Raw genomic sequence first — 20208 nt, 5'->3', positions numbered from 1 at the left:
AGGTCTTATTTGTGAACAATATTATGTCTTTAAACCAGCTTCAGTGGTCTTCTGACCTACTAACATTATCTGCAGAATTTTACACCCAGGGGCTTGTTTCTGTTGTGGCGTTGAGGATTTTGAGTAGGAAAAGAAAAGAGATTTCTGCAACTTTCAGAAATCCTGTACGGAAATACAGGCCAGCTGTCCAAAAAGTACAGTTATAATAGTGGACCAAAATGAAAATGCTTAGAAAGTTTTCATCTTAAAGAAGGTGACGGAAGTGGCCCTTAGCCTCTCAGGTCACCCTCAGAGGGAACAATATTTGGAGAGGTTAAGCTTTGATTTTGACAGTGCTGCTTGATTTAACAGTGTTGGCACACTTGCACTCCGTGTACCCCTCAGATCACAATGTTTCTTTTTAGGAGACTCTCCTTGGCCTCCTACCCTGCCTTTTGTATTCAGATGTTCCATTCTTTGATTACAGTGTGTTTAGCCACTGTTAAATACTTTTTTCTTATCAAGTTGGTTTTGGAAATTCAAAGCCTTTTCAGATGTAAAGTCAAATAGTTTAATGGGTTGACTGTTTCTTCATTGAGAAAATTCTAAATACTAAAGAAAGTGCTGTTACTTTTTACAGATGCAGTTGCTCCTAACTGTGTCAGAAAAAAATGAACTGACTAAGAGTTTGGAGATGGTCCAAAAAGAACTACAAGAAAAAGAAAGTGAAATTAAAAAAGAAATAGCAGAATACAAAGAGAGACTACTTCAAGCAGAGAAAGAGCATCAGGATGCTCTGACAGAAGCAAAACAAAAGGTAAAACAGAAAATGGGAAGGATGGTGCTATGAGTTTTTAACTAAATTCTATGTATTTTACAAAATGTTGCTGATTCTATTGCAAAAGAAATTGTCTTTGCTAACAATATTTCCAAGCTATATATACTTACCTTGGAACTCAGTAAGTGTTAAATTAACTTTCTGCCATATAGCAAGCAGTGAAAGCTGAATTTATCCCAGAACTCAGTAAGTGTTAAGTGTACATATAATTTATCTAGGGCTATGCATTTGAAAAAAAGGGAAAGCAACAGTATGTTTTAGTCCAGGAAATGGTTGTTTTGGTAGGAATGGGGAAGAAAGATTAACCATTTTAGGATGTAACGGCAAATTTGTTGGAAATGCATGTGATCCATGCTGTATACAAAGACCCATTACCTTTTCTGCAGAAATATCTGTCTATAAATATGTACTTGAGGCTGGTAGGACACAGGCAAATAATTTACTATAATTATTTATTAATAATTTTCATTCTTGTGAATATAAAGTAAATTTAAGAGCAAGTTATAGTAAAATATAAGGGCTTTCTAATGGCAGAGTTCTTAGAGGCAAGATTCTGGTATTCAAAATATATACTTGAGACAAATTGCTCTTTCAGTTTTAAACTCCTCGAAACATACCAAGCAAATTTGCTGTGGCATTCCCATGGGCTGTGATATGCTCTTAAGTACATCTTTAAAATACAACTCAATGTCCTTTTTAGTATCCTAGTAATTAGGCACATTTTCTTTCTTTAGAATGAAGTAGAAATTGAGGCCTGTCAAGATAAGATGAATTTGCTGGAGCACTTTATCAGCTCACAAAAATTGGAAATTGAGCATTTGAAGTCAAATAAAGAAGAACTAAGTAATTCCCTTAAAGAAGCTAATCAAAGCCTAGGAGAACTCCTAAAAACTAAGGTAAAAAAAAAAATGCTAGCATTGTCAACTATGTGAGACCCAAGGCATTGTGTAGTAAAATGAATGTAGGATTGGGAAAAATAAATGTAGGGTTGGGAACCGGTGCTCCAGAGCTTTGGCTTGACTTTGATACAGCCTTTGTTTCACTAATGAGAATATAGAGCAGAGGAAACATTGTTATTATTGATCTACATTAGAAAAATTCTGTTACGTACACCACACTGAGATCACCTAAAATTGGTTTATGTGATACTAAACACAGCAGTCTATTGTCTACACTGAACATTGCAACTGGGTTATAATATGGTTAGGATACACTCAAAGAGACTTTGCAGTGCCTCTATTTTCTGTTCGTGAATTACTTTGATGATAAAAGATACCATGTTCTGTCTTAACCATTAGCCTTGATACATTGCTCTTGATTCTTGAGAGTTTATCAATTCCATTTTATATAGAATTCTCATTACAGTTATTAACTAGTGTAATTCTCTATACGACAGAACTGTTCTCAGTGGTGATAGAATATGAGCTTCACATACTGTGAACAACTACAGCTGAGAACAGTTCTAGATATGCTTGGTTTGCTTTCTAGTAGCACAGGTGAAGTTTAACTGTCCATATAACTGAATTTCTGTATTAATTTCCCCTGCATTTTTCTCATCTACTTTTTTTTTTTTTCCTCTGTGTGTGTGCTGTTTCTGTCTGCAATTGATTGCTGGCTCCATCTCTGTACCCCCACTTTGGGAATGAGTATCTCTAAATGCGTCCTTGAAGAAACATAGTCAATTCAATTTACTTGCAAGTAAACACTGAATTGCAATACATTCATCTTGCTCAACAGTTCTTTATTCCATAGGCTCCTCCACTGTGGTGTTAATTTGTTTAATACCAGCAGTCCAATGATATATTACTATAGGATATGTGCCAGTGACAGAAAAAGTACCTGTGGTAGTGCAAATGTAGCCTACAAGGCTTCCAGCTGTGCTCACTGCGTGGTATTTGCGCACAGGTTGGTACCAGACCAGATGAGCAGGGAGCAGCCCAGGAGAATGGAAATGGGTGGAAAGGAGTGATCTTCTGCTGCTCAGAATAGTATTTTTGAGCTGGAACTTAGAGTGCAAAGCAGGCTTGGGTTATGTTGCCTCTGTGGTAATAAGATGCATTAGGGACAAAAAGAAGAATAAAGGGGACTCAGACTAGGAGAGAGCACTTTAAAATTTAGAGTATTGGTTTGAAATCTGTTACCTGGAAGGGAGCGCTTTCTTATGCCACGTCAATGAAGTGATAACAGGTGGAAAAAGGACTACTGCCTCAGAGTTCATACAGCCTTCTCATAGGTAGGGTGCTAGTTTTGACATCAGTAATAACATTCATAATTTGTTGGTATATCTGAAAAGAATAAGTCTCCCTTATTGGTATTCGAATTCTTGTTTTTCTATTGAGTTAATCACCTGTATGTACCCATCTAGTAAGGGGACTTTCATGTTTCCTGCAGTAAAAGAGCTGCTATAATGAGGTTGTATGGAAACAAGCAAACAAGTATACATTACAACCATGCTCCACAGCTAATATTGCATAACAGTTGAGCTTCCATTTGACATTGTAATGTTTAAATGGAAGAATTATGTTTCTGGTGTAATAACTACATTTCTCATTTTGTAGGCTGATAATATTAACATTATAGTTCAACTGAAGAAGGAAAATGAATTTGCCCACAGTAAAGTGCAGCTGTGGATGAAATCCTGTAAGCAGATGGAACAGGAAAAGGAAATGTTGCAGAAACAACTAGTTGAACGTGACAATCTATTAAAGAAGAAAAATCTAAGTATGTCAAAGTATAAGAAAGAAGGTAACTGAATTTAGATTCAATCTTAATGCTTTCTTTGCGGTGCATTAGTTTGTAAAACTTTTTTTCCCTAAAATGTCCATTGCATATGCAGCTCTAATACAGAGCATGATTCTTAACTAGTAAAAAAAAAAAAAATACAACTGCAAATGCATCAAACATTTTGAAAAACTAGTTCATCTTCTTTCTCTTAAAGTATCAGAGGCAACTCTGGATTCTGAATATATATTTTAAATATTACATTTTTGTGGTTAAAAGTGACTTAAGAAAGCAGGGGAGTGTTTTTTCTTAATAACTATTGTGTATAAGTTCTTTTATCATTTTCCAGCCAGCTTTCCGCTCTGATTCTCATGTTTTGTTCTTTCCTAAGTTACAAAATGACAGGGAAAATGTTTGCCCATGCACTGGTCAAGGATTCTTTTCAAATTTTGCATGTTTGTTCTCTATTTAGTAAATACATTATTATGTCTAACATAGTACTGATTTTGTTATATGCTGTTGCTTATTTTTTTATAGTTGCACAGTTACAGATTATGTATAATGCAATGGTCACACATCTTTTAATTAATTATAAATTCTTGTATATGCATTTTTTTTATGTCAGTTATATGAATAATGATATTTTGCTTTGAAAGGTGCTGATGAGAACACCGTTACAGAAGAAATTAAGTTAAAACTGGAAGAATTACAGGAATCTACGGAAGTGAAAACCAGAGAAGCAAATGAGAACTTGGAGAAATATTGCTCTCTAATTGTTAAATATTATAAACTAGAGGAAGCAAATGAGATGCTAAAAACACAAGTCAATTTGTTGAGTGCTCAGCTGAAACAGCCAACAAGTGATGCTGTCAGCACTCCTTTGCTGAATTTGGATAACTTATTACCAGTGAGCAATCAGTCTGTCAAAGACATGAGGTCAGATGAAGATACTACTAAGCTTTCAAGTAAAAGGCAGAGATACGAAGACAACAGGAAAGATAATGGAGAACCAAGATCCCCTGTGCCAGAGACTTTATCCAAAAAAACCAGGAAGGATGATATCTGTCAAAATCTGTTTGATCAGGAGAACACAGACGGTAAGCCAGATGGGCTTCCAGAAGTAGTGAAAAAAGGTACTTATAATGTTTTATAAAGGCAAACATTCTCTGAGCATAGCAGATAGGGTTTTTTTTCTCTTTTGTTTTGCTGTATTAGTTTTACTCTGGGTGAGTAGGTGGCTATGCAAACATTTTTGGTGACACTGATGGAAGGTGAAAGTAGTCAATGGGAGATGTGCCAGTTAGTGCCACGTTAGTGTTTGTGGAGCTGTGGTGTTAGACCAGCATAATACATTTATGTTGGTTTTCTAACTACCATTCTGCTAAGAGTTAAATGGTCCTGGCAATCACAAATTTGTAGTTCCTCACGATGCATGTGTTAGAGGCTAAGCATACGATATGTACAGCAACAACGTTTTGCTGACAGAAGACGTGCTCTAGTAATTTAAAAGCATTATTTGATCCATTCACTGAAACTTAGAAGAGAATAGATGTGGAGTGAATCTAATCTTAAAGGCCACAAGATTGGAGTGCTAGAGTACTGTGCTGTGGTGGAGTCGTGTTAGCTTCCTCCATAGCCTCACTGTTCCTTTGGTATTACTCCTTATGGGGTCAAAGAGGCTGTTAATAGCTATGCAGGGTCTGACTGGCAAGTGGTTGGTGGCAAGGGCTGCAGGGGTACTCCGAGGAAGGAGGTTAGGACTGCCCCATGACTCCAAAGGACAAAACCGTATGCCAAAACGGAACCATTCAGAAGTGTTTGTCATGTCTCTGTGGAAATGTGAGTAAGAAGGGGTGGCAAATGCTGAGATGAAGGAAAACCAGTGCCAGGGCTGGAGGTACAGGAGTAATGCTGAAGGAAAGTATCAGACTGACCAGGGCATGGGGCTGACGGGGGTGGTGGTGGCCTGAGCAGGGGCAGGAGCTGGGGGGTGGCCCAGGGCAGGCTGAGAGGAGACTGAGCAGGAGGTATGACCCTAGAGGGACTACAGCCAGTGGGTTCCTCCATGCCTGAGCAACTGAGTTAAAAACAAGGAGCAGGACCTGACCCCCATCTCCTGTGCTCCTGTCACCTCAGTGCAGCATGCGGTGAGGCAATTGGAGACCAGAAACTGGGGAGCAAAGGTGTCTGGAGGAAAGCCGAGGTGTTTTCCCCAAGTGTTTGCTTATTTGTGTGCTTTTAGTTCTTTCGATACCAGTAATTGAAAGTGTGTTATACTTGCCCACTATATACTATATAGTTGGCAATACATTGAATAGATTAAAATTCCCTGAGTTGAAACTGTCTTGCACGCAGCAGTAATATATTACCAACTTCGTGACAGTTCAGTTTTATTCTACTATGAATGCAAAGAAATTAGGTAGCCTGATATTTCATACAAGGATTCAGTGTAGTAGAAAGTAACTGAGAAGATTGCACAAATCAGGGCTTGAAAAATACGTTGTACGTTCAACTACCTATTAAGTAACCCTTTATAATAAATGCAATTGCAATCATTAAAGGACAAGTCATAGAGATACTGAATTGCCTCAACTTCAGTGATCACTCCCAGAAGTCAGGATTTCTAAGTCTACACATTATTTGCATTCCACTTTCTTACCAGCATTATTATTTTTCTGGAAATACACCTGTTCTGAGGACATATGTGCCAGTTAATGTTGACTTCTAGGCTAAATAGAGAGTTGTTGTGGTTTAACCCCAGCCAGCAACTAAGCACCACGCAGCTGCTCACTCACTTCCCCCCCACCCAATGGGATGGGAGAGAGAATTGAGGGGGGCGGGTAGTAAAACTCTTGGGTTGAGATAAGAACAGTTTAATGGGACAGAAAGGAAGAAAATAGTAATGAAAATAATAATTAGAAAAACAACAACAATAATAATAATAATAAAAGAATTGGAATATACGAAACAAGTGATGCACAATGCAACTGCTCACCACTTGCTGACCAATGCCCAGTTAGTTCGCAAGCAGTGATCTGCGCCCCCCACCTGGCCAACTCCCCCCAGTTTATATACTGGGCATGACATCACATGGTATGGAATACCCTATTGGCCAGTTTGGGTCAGCTGTCCTGGCTGTGTCCCCTCCCAACTTCTTGTGCTTGTGCCCCTCCAGCCTTCTCGCTGGCTGGGCATGAGAAGCTGAAGAATCCTTGACTTAGTCTAAACACTACTTAGCAACAACGAAGACCATCAGTGTGTTACCAACATTCTTCTCATACTAAATCCAAAACATAACACTATACCAGCTACTAGAAAGAAAATTAACTCTATCCCAGCCAAAACTGGAACAAGAAATAATAGGCAATCTCTAACTCTATAGTTCTGTGCAGAGTAAAACATGAAAAATCAAGAATATAATGTCATGTTATTGTGTTCTGATTGAATTCTAGCAAAACCAGTACATGTTTTCAGACTGAAATTATGCTCCAGATAATAATGTAACTGTAAAGAAGATGATGAAACACTTGTTTGAAAAACTTTGCTATAGAATTACTGTTGTATCTTGTCTGTGGTTTCCAGGGCTTGCATATGAATTTTGGAATACACATCTGTTCAGCAATATTTTTGATCCATTTTCTTCAATAGAACAAATTATTTATCTTAATCAGTTATTTTTATCCTCATTTTGGAAAAAAGAGAAGATACATTTAAGAAAGTGTAACTTATTTAGCTTTTTTTAATACAAGCTGTTTATTTTTCAGGGTTTGCTGATATTCCCACTGGAAAGGTTAGCCCTTACATTTTACGTAGAACAACCCTAAATCTAAGAACTAGTCCCCATCTGGCTTCCCGAAGTGAGAAATTGCCTTTGCCTACACAAGATGTACAAAAATGCAGACCAGATAATCTTGGTGAGCGCTCCTGTTCGACACCTGGTGGCAGCAAACCACAAAAGGTAACTTAAAAAAAAAGATTATCTGGGTATTAAAGCCATGGGGAAAACGAATACGTTCACTAAATGTATTCATCTTGCCAAGTATGTTTGAGGACATATGATCATTCTTTATATTTCTCAGCAATACAGTGAAGATAAGATTGTAAATACTGAATCACTAAAACGTGACAGAAGTCTTGACCATGCTAGCAATCTGCAAATTGTTCCTGTGATGTAATTTGTGATTTTCACAGGGAAACCCACTGAGAAACGTCAATTAAATATAGGTATATTTTCAGTTTCTTATAATGGATACTAAAGAGCAGATATTCTTCATACTGTGGTTTCTCAGATTTCAGAAAAAGTAAACAGCAAAAGAAATAACCACGGGGAGTCTGAGCTGAGGCTTAAATTTTTCTGCTAACAACTTTTCTTGGAATTCCAGATTAGAGATGCTATAAAATAACTACACATATTTGAAAGGCTATTAAACACGTAAATAAGGAACATTTAGAAGGTAAAGAAACTAGACTTTAATGTTAGTGCTTACCAGATTTTAAGGTTATCAAAACAAATAAATACTAGAGTTAGGTTTTGAAAGCTGATTTTTATTAAAACAAGTTTGGTAACTGAAGTTTACATTAACTTTGCATGTGTTTTCAGTAATACAACACACTGCTGAATGTTTCACAGTACATCAGAATAAGGCGTTCTTTCTAAACTGATGCAAATGCTTTGCAGATTATAGAAAATTGTTCCAGCTTTAGGACAGAAATAAACCTTTTGTTGCCTGAAATCTCCTCCAAAGTTTTTAACTATGCTATCTCAAGCTGAGCAATAAGAGAATAGTTATTATATATTGATATTCTTTACATGAAGGCTACATAGAAATATGCTAGTAGATAAAAATTCTTCCAGTTTGCCAGGTTACACAAAAGCATTCTCTTGGCAATCAGTGGAGTCTGCCACACAGCCAAAAGTGAAGCCGTAAAGCAAGAGTACAACTTTTGTGGTTTGTTGGGGGTTTTTGGCGGGGGGGTGTTTTTTGGTTTTGTTTTTTTTAAATGCAGTTCTTTTGTGTTAGCACAAAGTGTGTTGGCAAGATACCGAAAGTAAGTAAAGGCAAGAGCTACATAGCTTAGTGAATGTATAGGTTTTGAGGCCAGAAAACACCATTGGGTATATGAGTCAGATCAGAGCCATAATTTGTTTTGAGCTATAGCAATAGGAAATCTGTATTTTGAAGTGAGAGTGAATCCACTGAATTCATGTATGTTGTTTCAAGGGTTAATTACCCTACTTGCCAAAAATTGCTGCTGCTTACAGTCATTGCCTGGAGGGTCTGTGTTTTATTACTATTTCATTAAGTGATACTAATAAATTTTATTTACACTCATTTATGTATGTTTTCCTGTAACTTTAGAAACACGTGAAGGGTGTTGCTTGTAAAGAAACTCAGTAGTGCAAAAAAGAAAGGAAGCCTTGGCTGCAGAAAGTTGCATAGTAATCACGTGCCAGCATGGTGTAAGCTTGTTGTAGGCTCTCGCTGACCATAGTCAAGGTTACAGAAAATAACAAGTAATCAGTAATAAATTGTTTTTAATTCAACTAGGGAGGGGAATTCCCAGACAGTCCTTCTCTCTGTCTAAGCTTGTATTGTCTAGGTCTAAGGACAGGCTACTCCTTACTTTCAACTGTAAAATTAAGATTTCAGGGTTGTTTTTTCCCCCAAGTGTAAATATACAGGAGTCATCAGTTCCAGGAATTTGTGCCCTTCTCTCTTGATTGTTGCTGGATATATGTTTGTTTTATTTCAAGATGATGTACATCTGGGAATTTCTGGAGGAATTGCTCATAATATCTTTTCATTGTTTGTTGAAACCACCAAAACGTATTGTTTCATGCTTTATATTAATACAGTAAATGGTGAGTCTTATTTTAAAAGTGAAATAAGCCTTGTTTCCTTCTCTTTGACAGGTGCTTATATGTACTTCATTTCAGACACCCAGTTTCAAACTATTGCAAATTTCTCAAGATGTTTAAAATGTGCTCTATCATATTCACTTGCAAATTTATTTACTTTCCTATGTGAATTTAATGTAGAATTTAAATTGAGTGCTTTGCACCTCAGTTAAAATGTGAAAGCAGTGGTTTCTGTCCAGATGTCAGCAAAAAAAGTGACAACTATGTTTTATGTTTGCAGAATATGTACAGGAAAAATGAAACAGTACACAATACCTGGTACCTTAGTAAACAGATTAAAAGTACTGTCTCTTCCTGGTTTAGCTTTTTTCTGCTCCTAGCAAATAGCTTGCCAGCTGTGTAGCAAATAATCCATTTCATACCACACCAAAACGATTGATATCAAGTCTCACTGTATTGTATATTCAAAGTGATAAATGTCTTCAAAATATTTTTTTTCCATTTTCAATATGCATGTATATGTTTTTTGCAAATTCCCAATATTTAGTCTTTTGTAGTGAGTCTTTTGACCCACTGCAGAAAGTTAATATGGTTTTTCATTACCATTAAAATAGGACATTTTCGTTTGTGTTACAGGTAAATGATGAACAGCAGTCCCAAGCAGTAGCAGCTTTTCCATCAATGAAATCTACTTCAAGGTCACCACTTTGCCTGTATAAGCAATCCACAAAAACTGTTTCTGATAATACTAGGGAGAGTTGTGTGATGAACAAAGCCAAAAATTCTCTAAATGAACAAGGACTACCTGAGCAAGATGAGCAAAAAGAAAATTGTAAGGTGCAGTAAATCTGTGTGGACTTAATCACAACTCAGAATAACGGACAATCAAAAACCAGTTTGTGAAATAAATATCAGAACTATATGGAGGGCACCATTTTCTCTTTTCCGGTGATTAACGATATATGGGTTCTGCAGAGCTTGTTCCTGAATATTTGCTAACACCAATAGTCACTCAAACCTGTGGAATGATAATGAAGGAACAGATATAATTGATCTTCTGTAGAATTTTCTGTAAATAATTCTTCATAAATATGTTCAAAAATTAAACCATGGAAAAAGTGGACTACATGTTGCCATGTAGTTCATTGTTGTTCAAAATGTTCAAAAAATGTTCATTTTTTCTGTGTACCAAAGGTTGATTTACAAACGGAAACTAAACTCACCTAAGTATCTCTAAAAATTTTAGGTTCCAGGAAAAAATGAGGCAAACACTATTGGATGATTCAAAATGAAGCATTGACTTCTTTTGTAAGTGCAACACCAAATATAAAACCAGATATAAGATACATTCAGTACATGGGTCCAGTGCACTGTGTCTCGGTATGCTTTCTTCCATATGGAATAACATTGTGCAAAGGGCGATGAGATCTGATCCGAACAAGCCCGGAGAGGACTGTTTGTTTTCCCTGAAACTAAGCACCTGCCAATCCATCTCTTTGTACTTCAGTGTGCACTGGCTTTGACCATAGCTGAAGGTCTTACAACGTTAATCTTCACCTCTGCAAAATGGCCCTTGGCCAGCCAGTTAATCCTCAGCAAGCTGGGGTGGGCGCTACATACCTGGCCAGAAGGAACACCATAACAAGAAACTGTGCATGCTCTACTGATAACGGCTGTCTGCTGATTCTCTGCAGGTCACCCTTCACCCTGACAATGCTTGGCCTCAAATGCATCACTTTATATGAAAGCCATTGCAGACTTGTCCCTGATGTAATGAGAGTGGATGTGTTGGAGAAATGGTCAGGTGTCAAGAAATATCTGCATAGAATACCCTGAGTTAGCCCCTTTTCATTCAAGAAAAATCCTATTTGAGATCCCAAAAGAAGGTGTAACTCACCTGGAAATAGCATTTAAGATTCTGGTATCATCAATATAAGAAAAATAACTCTAGTTCATGATAGTGCACTTGAATTCAGAATGATTCATTACAAATAAGCTCATCACAACAAGCTTGCACTTGTGGATTTTAAATGTCTAATTGGGCTTGCTCAGTTGGGCAGAGCAATTATGTGCAAAAGGGTGACATCAATTAAATCGGTCCTTATCCAACTGAACAGAAATGACTTTCCAATAATTCATATTGCTTATGCTTGCTTACCCAGGCCAGATATTAGGAAAATCAAGCTCCTGTGCATGAGCAGTAGTGCCCTAAGACTCCAAGTTGCACAGCAGAGAGGTATTTTCACATTATTCTTTTATCAGAAGGATGTTGTTTCTCCTTTCAACAAAAGTGGGTAATAATGTTTTCTACTCCTTGAAAAAGATTCCTTATCTTAAAATAAATGACAATACTTTTATTCCAAGTTGAACTTTGAAAATTTAACAAGTGCTTCTCTAGTGATACAAAGGTAAGATTCTACTTGAAGTTTAGTTTTACAAAGCAGAGTGTATTTCTCTATTTACGTGTACATATATACCATTATTCTGTCTTGCTCACAGATTTGTCTGTTAGAATGCAGTTTTTGAGAACAAATAATCTACTCATCAGTCTAACTGAAAAACCTTTAAAGAAATTCAGCATTTGTCTCAAATAAGTCTAATAGAATATGACAAACCAAAATATTCCATATAGCTCAAATGAACAAAAACTTTGTATACAAGATATTCTTCAGTAACTAGATATACCTGTGGTTGGGGTCCGATCAGTAGATCCTGTGGCTTTTTCTTAAATGTCTCTAGTTGTTTGTTAACTTAAGTAGTAGGTAATTAAAACAATCTTTGTGGCACTATGCCTAAAGGCATCTTCCAGGGACACTGGAAGAGGCTCATCTTAAAGGATGCATTTTGATTGCCTCATCTTCTGTCAGTATACCAACAAAGCTGCTCCTAAAAGTTAAATTATTTCAGATAAGGTTTTGTATCTTCAAATTATTTAGGGATCATGTGTGGAATTGTAGCAATTTTTTTAAAAAATGAACTCTCTTGAGGTAGAAGCATGGGTGTGAAAATGTGTTGGTAGCGGACAATAGAAAAAAAATCAAAACAAAACTGGTATGTTTTATTTATCTCAATCATTGTTTTCTATTTTAATCTGATGCCTTGAAAAGTGTCCCACTTGGAGAAGAGTATGGAAAAAACATCTATCTTTAGAAAGCTGTCTAATCTTAACCAGACAAATTTAAACAACTACGTTATAACGAAGTAAGTAAATATCATCACTAAAAGAAAGGTTTGAGGCTTTAGTAAGTACATATTTTCCTACTTGGCCATGTTTGTATTTTATGAGCCTTTAGATTTCTTTAAGTGTGAAATATTTGTGTTTTGAAAGATTACAATGCCTGTTATTTTTCAGTAACTAGTACATATTGTAGTACTAGCTAATCTTAGCTTCTTAGCATATGAGCTAATATAGGTTAAGATTTTCTAAAGATCTTAAGTTACTTAGATTAATACCTAAATCACTTGAAAATAGGACTTAATATTCTACATTCCATTGCAAACTGACGAGACTTCAGGTCACACTTCATGTAGGCTTTTGAAAGCTGTATCGAAAACTTAATTTCCAACCTATCTGTAAATCAAGCATGCAGTAGGAAGAAAATCAAAAAGCCTTATCAGAATTCCTAGTAAGAGGATTGCATAGGATGTGTTTTGTCAGCGTCAGCTATCCGTAACAAATGAAAGGATGCTTGTATCTGGCCTTCTATTCTGATTGTGAAGGTCCCTGTAAAAATGTCTTTGGTGATCTTAGCATGCTAACCTGATTGTTGCCATAGTGATATGTGTTACATCACAGGAAGATACATTAGCTGGATCTCTTCTTCATTTTTCTGTTTGCCCAAGGTTTACATTGTAATTGGTGTAAAATCTAGTTTACTACCCTAATTAATTTTGAATGCTCTCTGAAATGCCCCAAGTTGTAACTTAAAAACATGTTGCAGCAATGCTGGCGTCCTTTTGCCGTGCACCCTTACGGCTGATGGAAGGGTCTGGTTGGTTTGTGAGGTTCAGCTCTTTCTTCAGGCTTTGAACTATTCTTCTCCTTTTTACCTAGTAACGATAGGAAAACATGAAAGGAGATTTGTTTGGCTGCTGGTCTTTGAGGATTATTATTAAGTTTTTAGTTTGAATGCGAAAGGTACCAAATGATTGGTTTGTTCAGTTTGAACTGATCTCTCATATATCAGAATTTAAAATGCTTTCAGATCAGATCCTGCCCTGACTGCTGGAGCCCACTCAGCTGCAGAGATGATCAGGAGTTCCTCACGCCTTGAGCACAGGAGCAGCAAAGCAGTGGCAGGCCTGAGACAGCCATGCACTTCCCATGACGTAGCCACGCTCTAAACAACCACCACTGTACAAAATTTTTAAAAATTAATCCTTGGTGGGAGAAATGCCGTTTAGTGAACATGCCTGTGCTACTTTCTCAAGCATCAGCTTCCAGAAGGTGCTCTGCATTGCATTGCAGTTCCACTCTTGGGTACAGTGCTGCCATCGCTAATGTTTGTTGGCTCACAGCAGGATCACTCGTAAGAGCCTGCCAGTCCTGTAAGGACTGGTGGGAGGGAAGGATGGAGCTGAAAGAAGAAACACATTCTTGCTATCCAGCTTAGTAATTTTGTTGATGTGCCCTACAATTGATGCAAACTAATATACCTTAAATAGAGGAAGCAAAATACCAGGCAGAGCTGTGGTGAATCCAAATCTGTCTTGTCTCAGTCATGTGTATTGGACAATCATCCTATAGTGCCCTAAAACCTTGAAGGTGATGACAGAGAAAACTGCAACAGGCATCTAATGGGGATTTTCTTTGTACTGTACATTGCAAATGAGTTCCTTTTAGACAGGGAAACATAGCTGAACAATGTAAACACTCTATACAGTAGGGAAAGTAATGTCTGTCACTCCATGGCCCAGCTGCCACCTCTGTGGTGAGAACACTTCAATTTGTCCCAGAACTGGTTTCAGCTGTCTGATTCTTGTTCCTGCTGTTTGAGCTTTCTGCTGTCTAACCTTTAAAATGACTCCACCTTCCTCTGCTTTTGCTACCTTATCCTAAATAGCCACAAATTACAAAAGGCTGCCAGTAATTCCCTGCAGAAAACAGTAATTGAAAACAGCTGTTTGAACTTCTTAAAGATGTTGACAACTGAATACATGGTGGACTACTGTGAAAGCAGATTGCAATAGCGGTATTCAAAAGCAATATTGTGGATTTGCTTAAAATATGGACTAATATGTCTGTAGTTCTAGTGATAGGGGATAGGCATAACTTCTCTGTTACATGTACGTGATGTGCATATTCTCTGACACACATAGGCACACCCAAGCACTTATTTCAGTGTAGAATTCAGAAACTATGTGGAACTTAGAAAAACAGGATGTAGCTATAAAATAGCTAAATCTGCTTAGCTTTTTGCATTGTTTTATTTGTCTTCCTGGACACTTTTTTAACAGCAGACAAATCATGATCTCTACGGACAATTCAGCTGTTGAAATACTTGGGTGAATGCACTGATGATAGATGGGTGCACAAAAAAAATCAACAGCTTTCTGTATTTTGCTTTTCTGCTACTATGCTTCATAAATTAAACAGATAAAAGCTTCGTGAGAATCTTAGTACTGGATGGTGTTTCAGGGTTCCTTTATTTAGAAGGCCTGCTGAGTACCACATGAAATAAAGTTTAAATGCTTTTGATACTGTGAAGGAAGATTGCCTTTTTCACAAAGTCTGTGTATCTACATCACATTACTGATTTTTTTTTTTTTTTTTAAGAGGCAAAACAGGAGTGGGAAATTACTCTGGTTGGGGACTGCTTTGCTTTTTTCACTGTAGAGAAAGGGAAATATTCCTTTGTGTTCTTTTGACCTGTGCTGAAAAATAATCTGTTTTCAGTACTATTGTTGATATTTAAAGGTATGTGTGGCTTTAGTCATTGGCACTGACCGATTGAAGATTTTAGTTCTCCTGAGGAGCATGGTTTGGATCCTTTTTAATAAACTTAGATTCAAATCGTGGTGGCTAAAAGTGGTAATGGAGATGAGTGATACTTCATCCTTTTGGATTTTTTTTCTTGTCAATTTCTTGTGAGCAATTACAGAGGGAAAGACTCTGTTTTGTGATTCCCAGATGTCCTACTTGCTTAACTGCTTGTTTAACTTGGTTAGCTGCTCTTTTACCTCTCTTTTTATTTAAGTGTTTGGTGTCTGGCTTCTGATATTATCTTCAGATCAACAAATCTTCTGCTGAGACAGGCTGTTACACGTGGAAGTATTGGTTTATATCAAGGAATCTAAATAAGAAGCTCCCACTAACTGCACATCCCTTTACATAGTGTTTTTAGTATGAATGCGAAAGGTACCAAATGATTGATTTGTTCAGGTGTCTTGATGCCCATTGCTGGCTTCTTTGACACAGCAGCATGCTGCCTGTGTTGTAAGCATCATTTTAATGTGCTAAAATGACATGGATAAAATCGAAGGTTAGTGAATCAACTGCAGGAAAGAGAATATAGCCTTGAAAGTTCTGCCAGAGCTTCCAAAATGTAGATAAGTTCATGGATAGAGTTCACACTGTGTTTGGCTACAGCTTAGAACTAAAAGGTGGGAAAACTAAAGTCTTGTCTTTGCTCTAAAGCTGACACTTAGAAAAAACACACAGTCAACCTAACCTGTTATAGGACTGATGCTGGAATAGCCATATTCCATACCCCGTGAACTGGTAAAGGGTTGTACTGTGCTCTGAGGAGCTCTAACAAAAGAGAGCAAGCGTTAATGAAGATTTCTTCCCCACTTGTTTCTTATCCTGTATTGTCGCCAGCAGAGGAAAGTGTGGGATTTTATAGTCATTTTAAAGGCAAGTCTCCTGGTTTCAGCCACCACAGTTGCTATTTCTGCATTGCTGCCAAAGGTACATTGTAAAAATGTTGATGGGAATGTAAGTGATTGCTGGCTTGCTGTGGCAGGCAGGAGGATTCCACAAATTTGCATTGTCCCTGTGGTACACTGGAGATACTTCTATAAATGCAGTAATGTAGCTATGATTATTCTTCTCCTTGCCTCTCAATTAACCAGTACTGCACATCTTGTTCCCTGTCAAATATCTTATTTTGTCAGATGGCAGAAAGCAGTGTTGTTCTCTTTTCAAATTGCTGGTTTGATTTCTGGCAGTACTTGATTGCTTTAAAATGTGCTTTCTGCATCCATTTTCCTCAATACTTAATTAACTGGAGAAAAAGACTGAAATGAGGTTTCAGTTAAGTAGGTGTTTCACTTTTGTCCCCACTATCTCATTCATTTATTTTCTCTAGCTCACTCAAGTAGTCTCAGAGACTTTATCTTTCATTTGCAAAAAATTTTGCAGTTCAGATTATCTCTGTTATAACTAAATCCCCCTGGAAAATGCATCCCATGCTGGGAAGAAGCACAGAGGCAAGACTTCAGAAGAGGTGGTGAAAAACAATCCAATATCAAAACAAAACTGCAGCGAGTGTAGGTAGGCAAAACACAGCCGATCGTTTGAGGAGACTGTTGAACTGGCCATGGCAAAAGGCTGTGTGCCTGAAACTGCTCCAGTAAAAGCACGGGAGTTGAGTTAGTCAGGAGTCACAATACGTTGCAAGAACATTCTTGCAACTTTGCAGTGGAGAATTTAGTTTTAACACTGCAGATGCAGTTTCCATCTACACTAAATAGCAGCCAAAGTTAGAAGCAAGAACTGCTTTAAAAGATTGCAGCTATTACAGCACTAGCAATGTTTGAGTAACATCTGGGGTGCACCTGTGCCTGTACAGGAATGTCTTTAGGCATCTACAATGCAGGTAACTGCTTGAAAGCACTTGGCTCTCACCTTTATCCCCCTTCCCTTGGTGTGACCTCTTCTGTCATAAGTGCCTGTGGGAAGATAAGAGCCTGAATGCAGTAAGCTACCATGGAGCAGAGCTCCACGAAACATGTTACCTAAGCAGCAAATTTACCTTTTCTTTGTAAGAATAATGTGGAAGACTGCTACTAAATCATAGCCTAGTACTCCATATAGTCTAAGGTTATGAACCATGTGCACAGAATCCTCAGAGGTAAGACACCAGCTTGAAGTTCCAGAATTCACTGGAGCAAAACAGGCTCTTTTTTATGTTTTCCTGCAACCCCATGTGTTTATCTCTTTCAGCCTTAAAAAGAGCTAAGACCATTTGAGCTAAATGCATCAGTGATCCAGTATAATTGTAATGGGCAAAGGGAAAATGGTGATGAAATATGCAGTCTGCAGTTTGGATTCCACTTAGTAAGCAGGCAAAAAGTTCACCTATCTTGAAAAATACAGGAGTACATTCTGAATGGCAAATGATTGCAGAATGGACTGAGAGGCTGACCAGTGCAGTTTGACTTGCTCAAGACTGAGAAAATTATTAATATTACAGTAAGAATGAATCGAATGGAAAATGGATTATGGGTTAATCAATTAGGATTACTATATCATCCCCACAGAATTTTGCTTTATTAAGAGATGATAATCACGATGGCCTCTCTTTGTTCTGTGGAAAAAGACCTGTGGGTATTCATGACACGAAATGGAGTCTAGAAGCTGCCATGTAGAAAGGGACAAAGGATGGACGGAGTTAAAAGCTGTTCAGCAGATTCTGAGGAACTTATTGGGAAAATCTTAAAACTCTAGTTCAATTTGAAGGTCATTACGATGGGCATTCAGTTCTAAGCACTTTAACAGAAAAGTAGTTGTTCTTGTTGAAACGCATTAAGGACAATGGATAATCCACTCTCTGTGAGCTAAAAACACATAATGTCCCATCCTTCAAAAGGAATCACTTTTCTAGCTCAGCATACTAGTGTTCAGAAACTATGGAGCAATCCAAACACCTTGTGATAGGGACCCAATGGATTTCTCTGTGCACATGCTTTGTCAAACTGACAGATGAGATTTGTAGTCTTCAATGTCAAGGGATTTCTTTTTCTTTTGAGACGTTTATAGCCTTGATAGACATTAAGAAATGCCCAAGAACAGTGAAAAGAGCAACTTTAAAACCTCTTTCATAGCTCTAAAGTGATTCTTATAATAATTTCTGAACTAATCAAAAAGTTATTTAAAAAGCTGCTCTTTGTAAATATTATAAGGTAATTTTATATCTTCTGTGTTCTGTTTTGCTGAGCTGACTACTAAAGTGAACCTTCAACAAAAGGGAAAAATCCAGTACAGCAGCCAAGGCTATGGAAGGCTGAGGGCTGTGAGAGCTTGTGGCCAGACCTGCATGGTGCTGAGCCAGCAGATTTGATCCTGTGTTTTAACTATGCAAGTGTTGCCTTTCCTCTCTTTTCCCCTCTAGATCTCATTTTGAAGCTTTCTGACATATAACTAAAGCATGGTCTGGGTTAGGCTTGGCTAAGGTAATAAAAGCTGTCAGTTATGCAGGTGTGAAGATTCTATTGTATGCGTGTCCTGTAGTTGTGAGATGAACCGTGTTTACGTGATACTCATCTATTTTGTATTTTACAATTGTCTCCTGGCTTACATAGGCAGATACCCGTGTACTTGAAGAAACTGGTATTTGCCACTGCATGAACACAGTTGAATGTGCATATGAAATGGGAAGAACTGGAATAACATTTCACTATACTCAGCTATGCAGTATATACTGCTAGAGCAGGCAGTGAAACGAGCAAGCCCAATTGAAACTTCAGAAGAAATTTAAGAAATTGAAATGAAACTATTTGCACTGGAATTTCTAAAAATATTAGCCATGCCACTTTGCCAAAATAGAATATTCCCTATGCAGAAGAGAACTTGTTTCACAGGACATTTCCCCTTCTGCCTGTGATGGGGCCACTGGGTCAGTACTGGTTTGGAAGAAAGTTTCCACATACCAGATCACTGACATTTTCTGTTGTAAGAAGAATGAACTTGGGTCCTGTGCTCATCTCACAGCAGTCATTTTCACTTTTACTGGTTTACTTTTAAAACTTTCTCATGTGCAGTATCTAATTATGGTACATTACAAAAATCTGTATTTAAATGGTAACAGTGCACAGTGCTGAAAGGACCTGTAGGTAAATTGCTTATTCACTTTGATGATTAAGCCAGTAATTATTGCATTAGCATCCTAAAGCACACTTGTCTGCTGATATATCTCCTCCTAAGGCAATCCCGTGAGACCAGATGGGCTAAGTAGAAAGGGTATGGCACTTGAAGAAGGGAAGGGCAAAGAACATGTAGAGATACTGCTGGGGATTAAGCGGAGGTTGCTTTCTCCCATGTCTGCGTCGGTGTGACTCAGGATAGTGCTGGGGTGTGGTACATCAAAAAGGATTTTTTTGCCTTAGAAATGTAAAAATAGACCTTTCCACTACTGGCTATGAAAGACCCTATGACATTTCCTGCCAGGTCTTATCACTGAGGCTATACTTACAGTATATCAAAAGTATATATACATACTCAGAGTAATCAAAGCAAATAATTTTATTTGGTTGAGTAAGATGGCCTTTCAGCTTTCACACCACTGTGGCATTCAGCTGCCTATGCTGTTCTATGTTCCTGTCCTGAAATGTTTGGTAACAGTGCTGGGTGCCATTTATCAGCTGTCTTCTACCTCCCCCTCACCTGAGGTAAATCTTTTGGTGTCTTTACACGGCATTTTTTTGAGAATGAATGCTTTATGATCCTCCTAAAAGGAAAGGCATAAACCAAGTGTAAGATATTACTTTGTGTCTTCAGGAGCTCTTGGCTTTATATGATAAAATTCCAGGAAATAAGTTACTTGGAACAGTTTGCTCACTGGAAGACAGACGGGCATTGGATCTCACA

At 37.6% G+C, this 20208-nt stretch overlaps 2 protein-coding genes across 7 annotated transcripts in view; one reads left to right on the top strand and one right to left on the bottom strand.

Annotated features, from left to right (window-relative positions):
* CENPF (centromere protein F) overlaps window positions 1-11930 on the top strand; it is a 44864-nt gene extending 32934 nt beyond the window's left edge. For 4 of the 6 annotated variants that reach the window (XM_075042654.1, XM_075042651.1, XM_075042652.1 and 1 more), the window contains 6 exons: window positions 620-796; window positions 1552-1713; window positions 3376-3562; window positions 4195-4671; window positions 7303-7496; window positions 10035-11930. In XM_075042654.1, coding sequence (XP_074898755.1) covers window positions 620-796; window positions 1552-1713; window positions 3376-3562; window positions 4195-4671; window positions 7303-7496; window positions 10035-10244 — 1407 coding nt within the window. In that variant the 3' untranslated portion in view covers window positions 10245-11930. The remainder of the gene's footprint in view (window positions 1-619; window positions 797-1551; window positions 1714-3375; window positions 3563-4194; window positions 4672-7302; window positions 7497-10034) is intronic. The other 2 variants (XM_075042653.1, XM_075042655.1) reach the window with 2 other exon arrangements.
* A 1276-nt stretch (window positions 11931-13206) lies between these two features.
* LOC142037924 (spermatogenesis-associated protein 7 homolog) overlaps window positions 13207-20208 on the bottom strand; it is a 41710-nt gene continuing 34708 nt past the window's right edge. Inside the window, exon 11 of the mRNA XM_075042660.1 lies at window positions 13207-13448. Within this exon, the coding sequence (XP_074898761.1) occupies window positions 13323-13448 (126 nt within the window). The 3' untranslated portion in view covers window positions 13207-13322. The remainder of the gene's footprint in view (window positions 13449-20208) is intronic.

Source organism: Buteo buteo, chromosome 12, assembly GCF_964188355.1.
Source record: "Buteo buteo chromosome 12, bButBut1.hap1.1, whole genome shotgun sequence".
NCBI lineage: Eukaryota > Metazoa > Chordata > Aves > Accipitriformes > Accipitridae > Buteo > Buteo buteo.
Note: the sequence above shows the minus strand (reverse complement) of the source record. Positions and strands in the feature narration are given on the sequence as shown.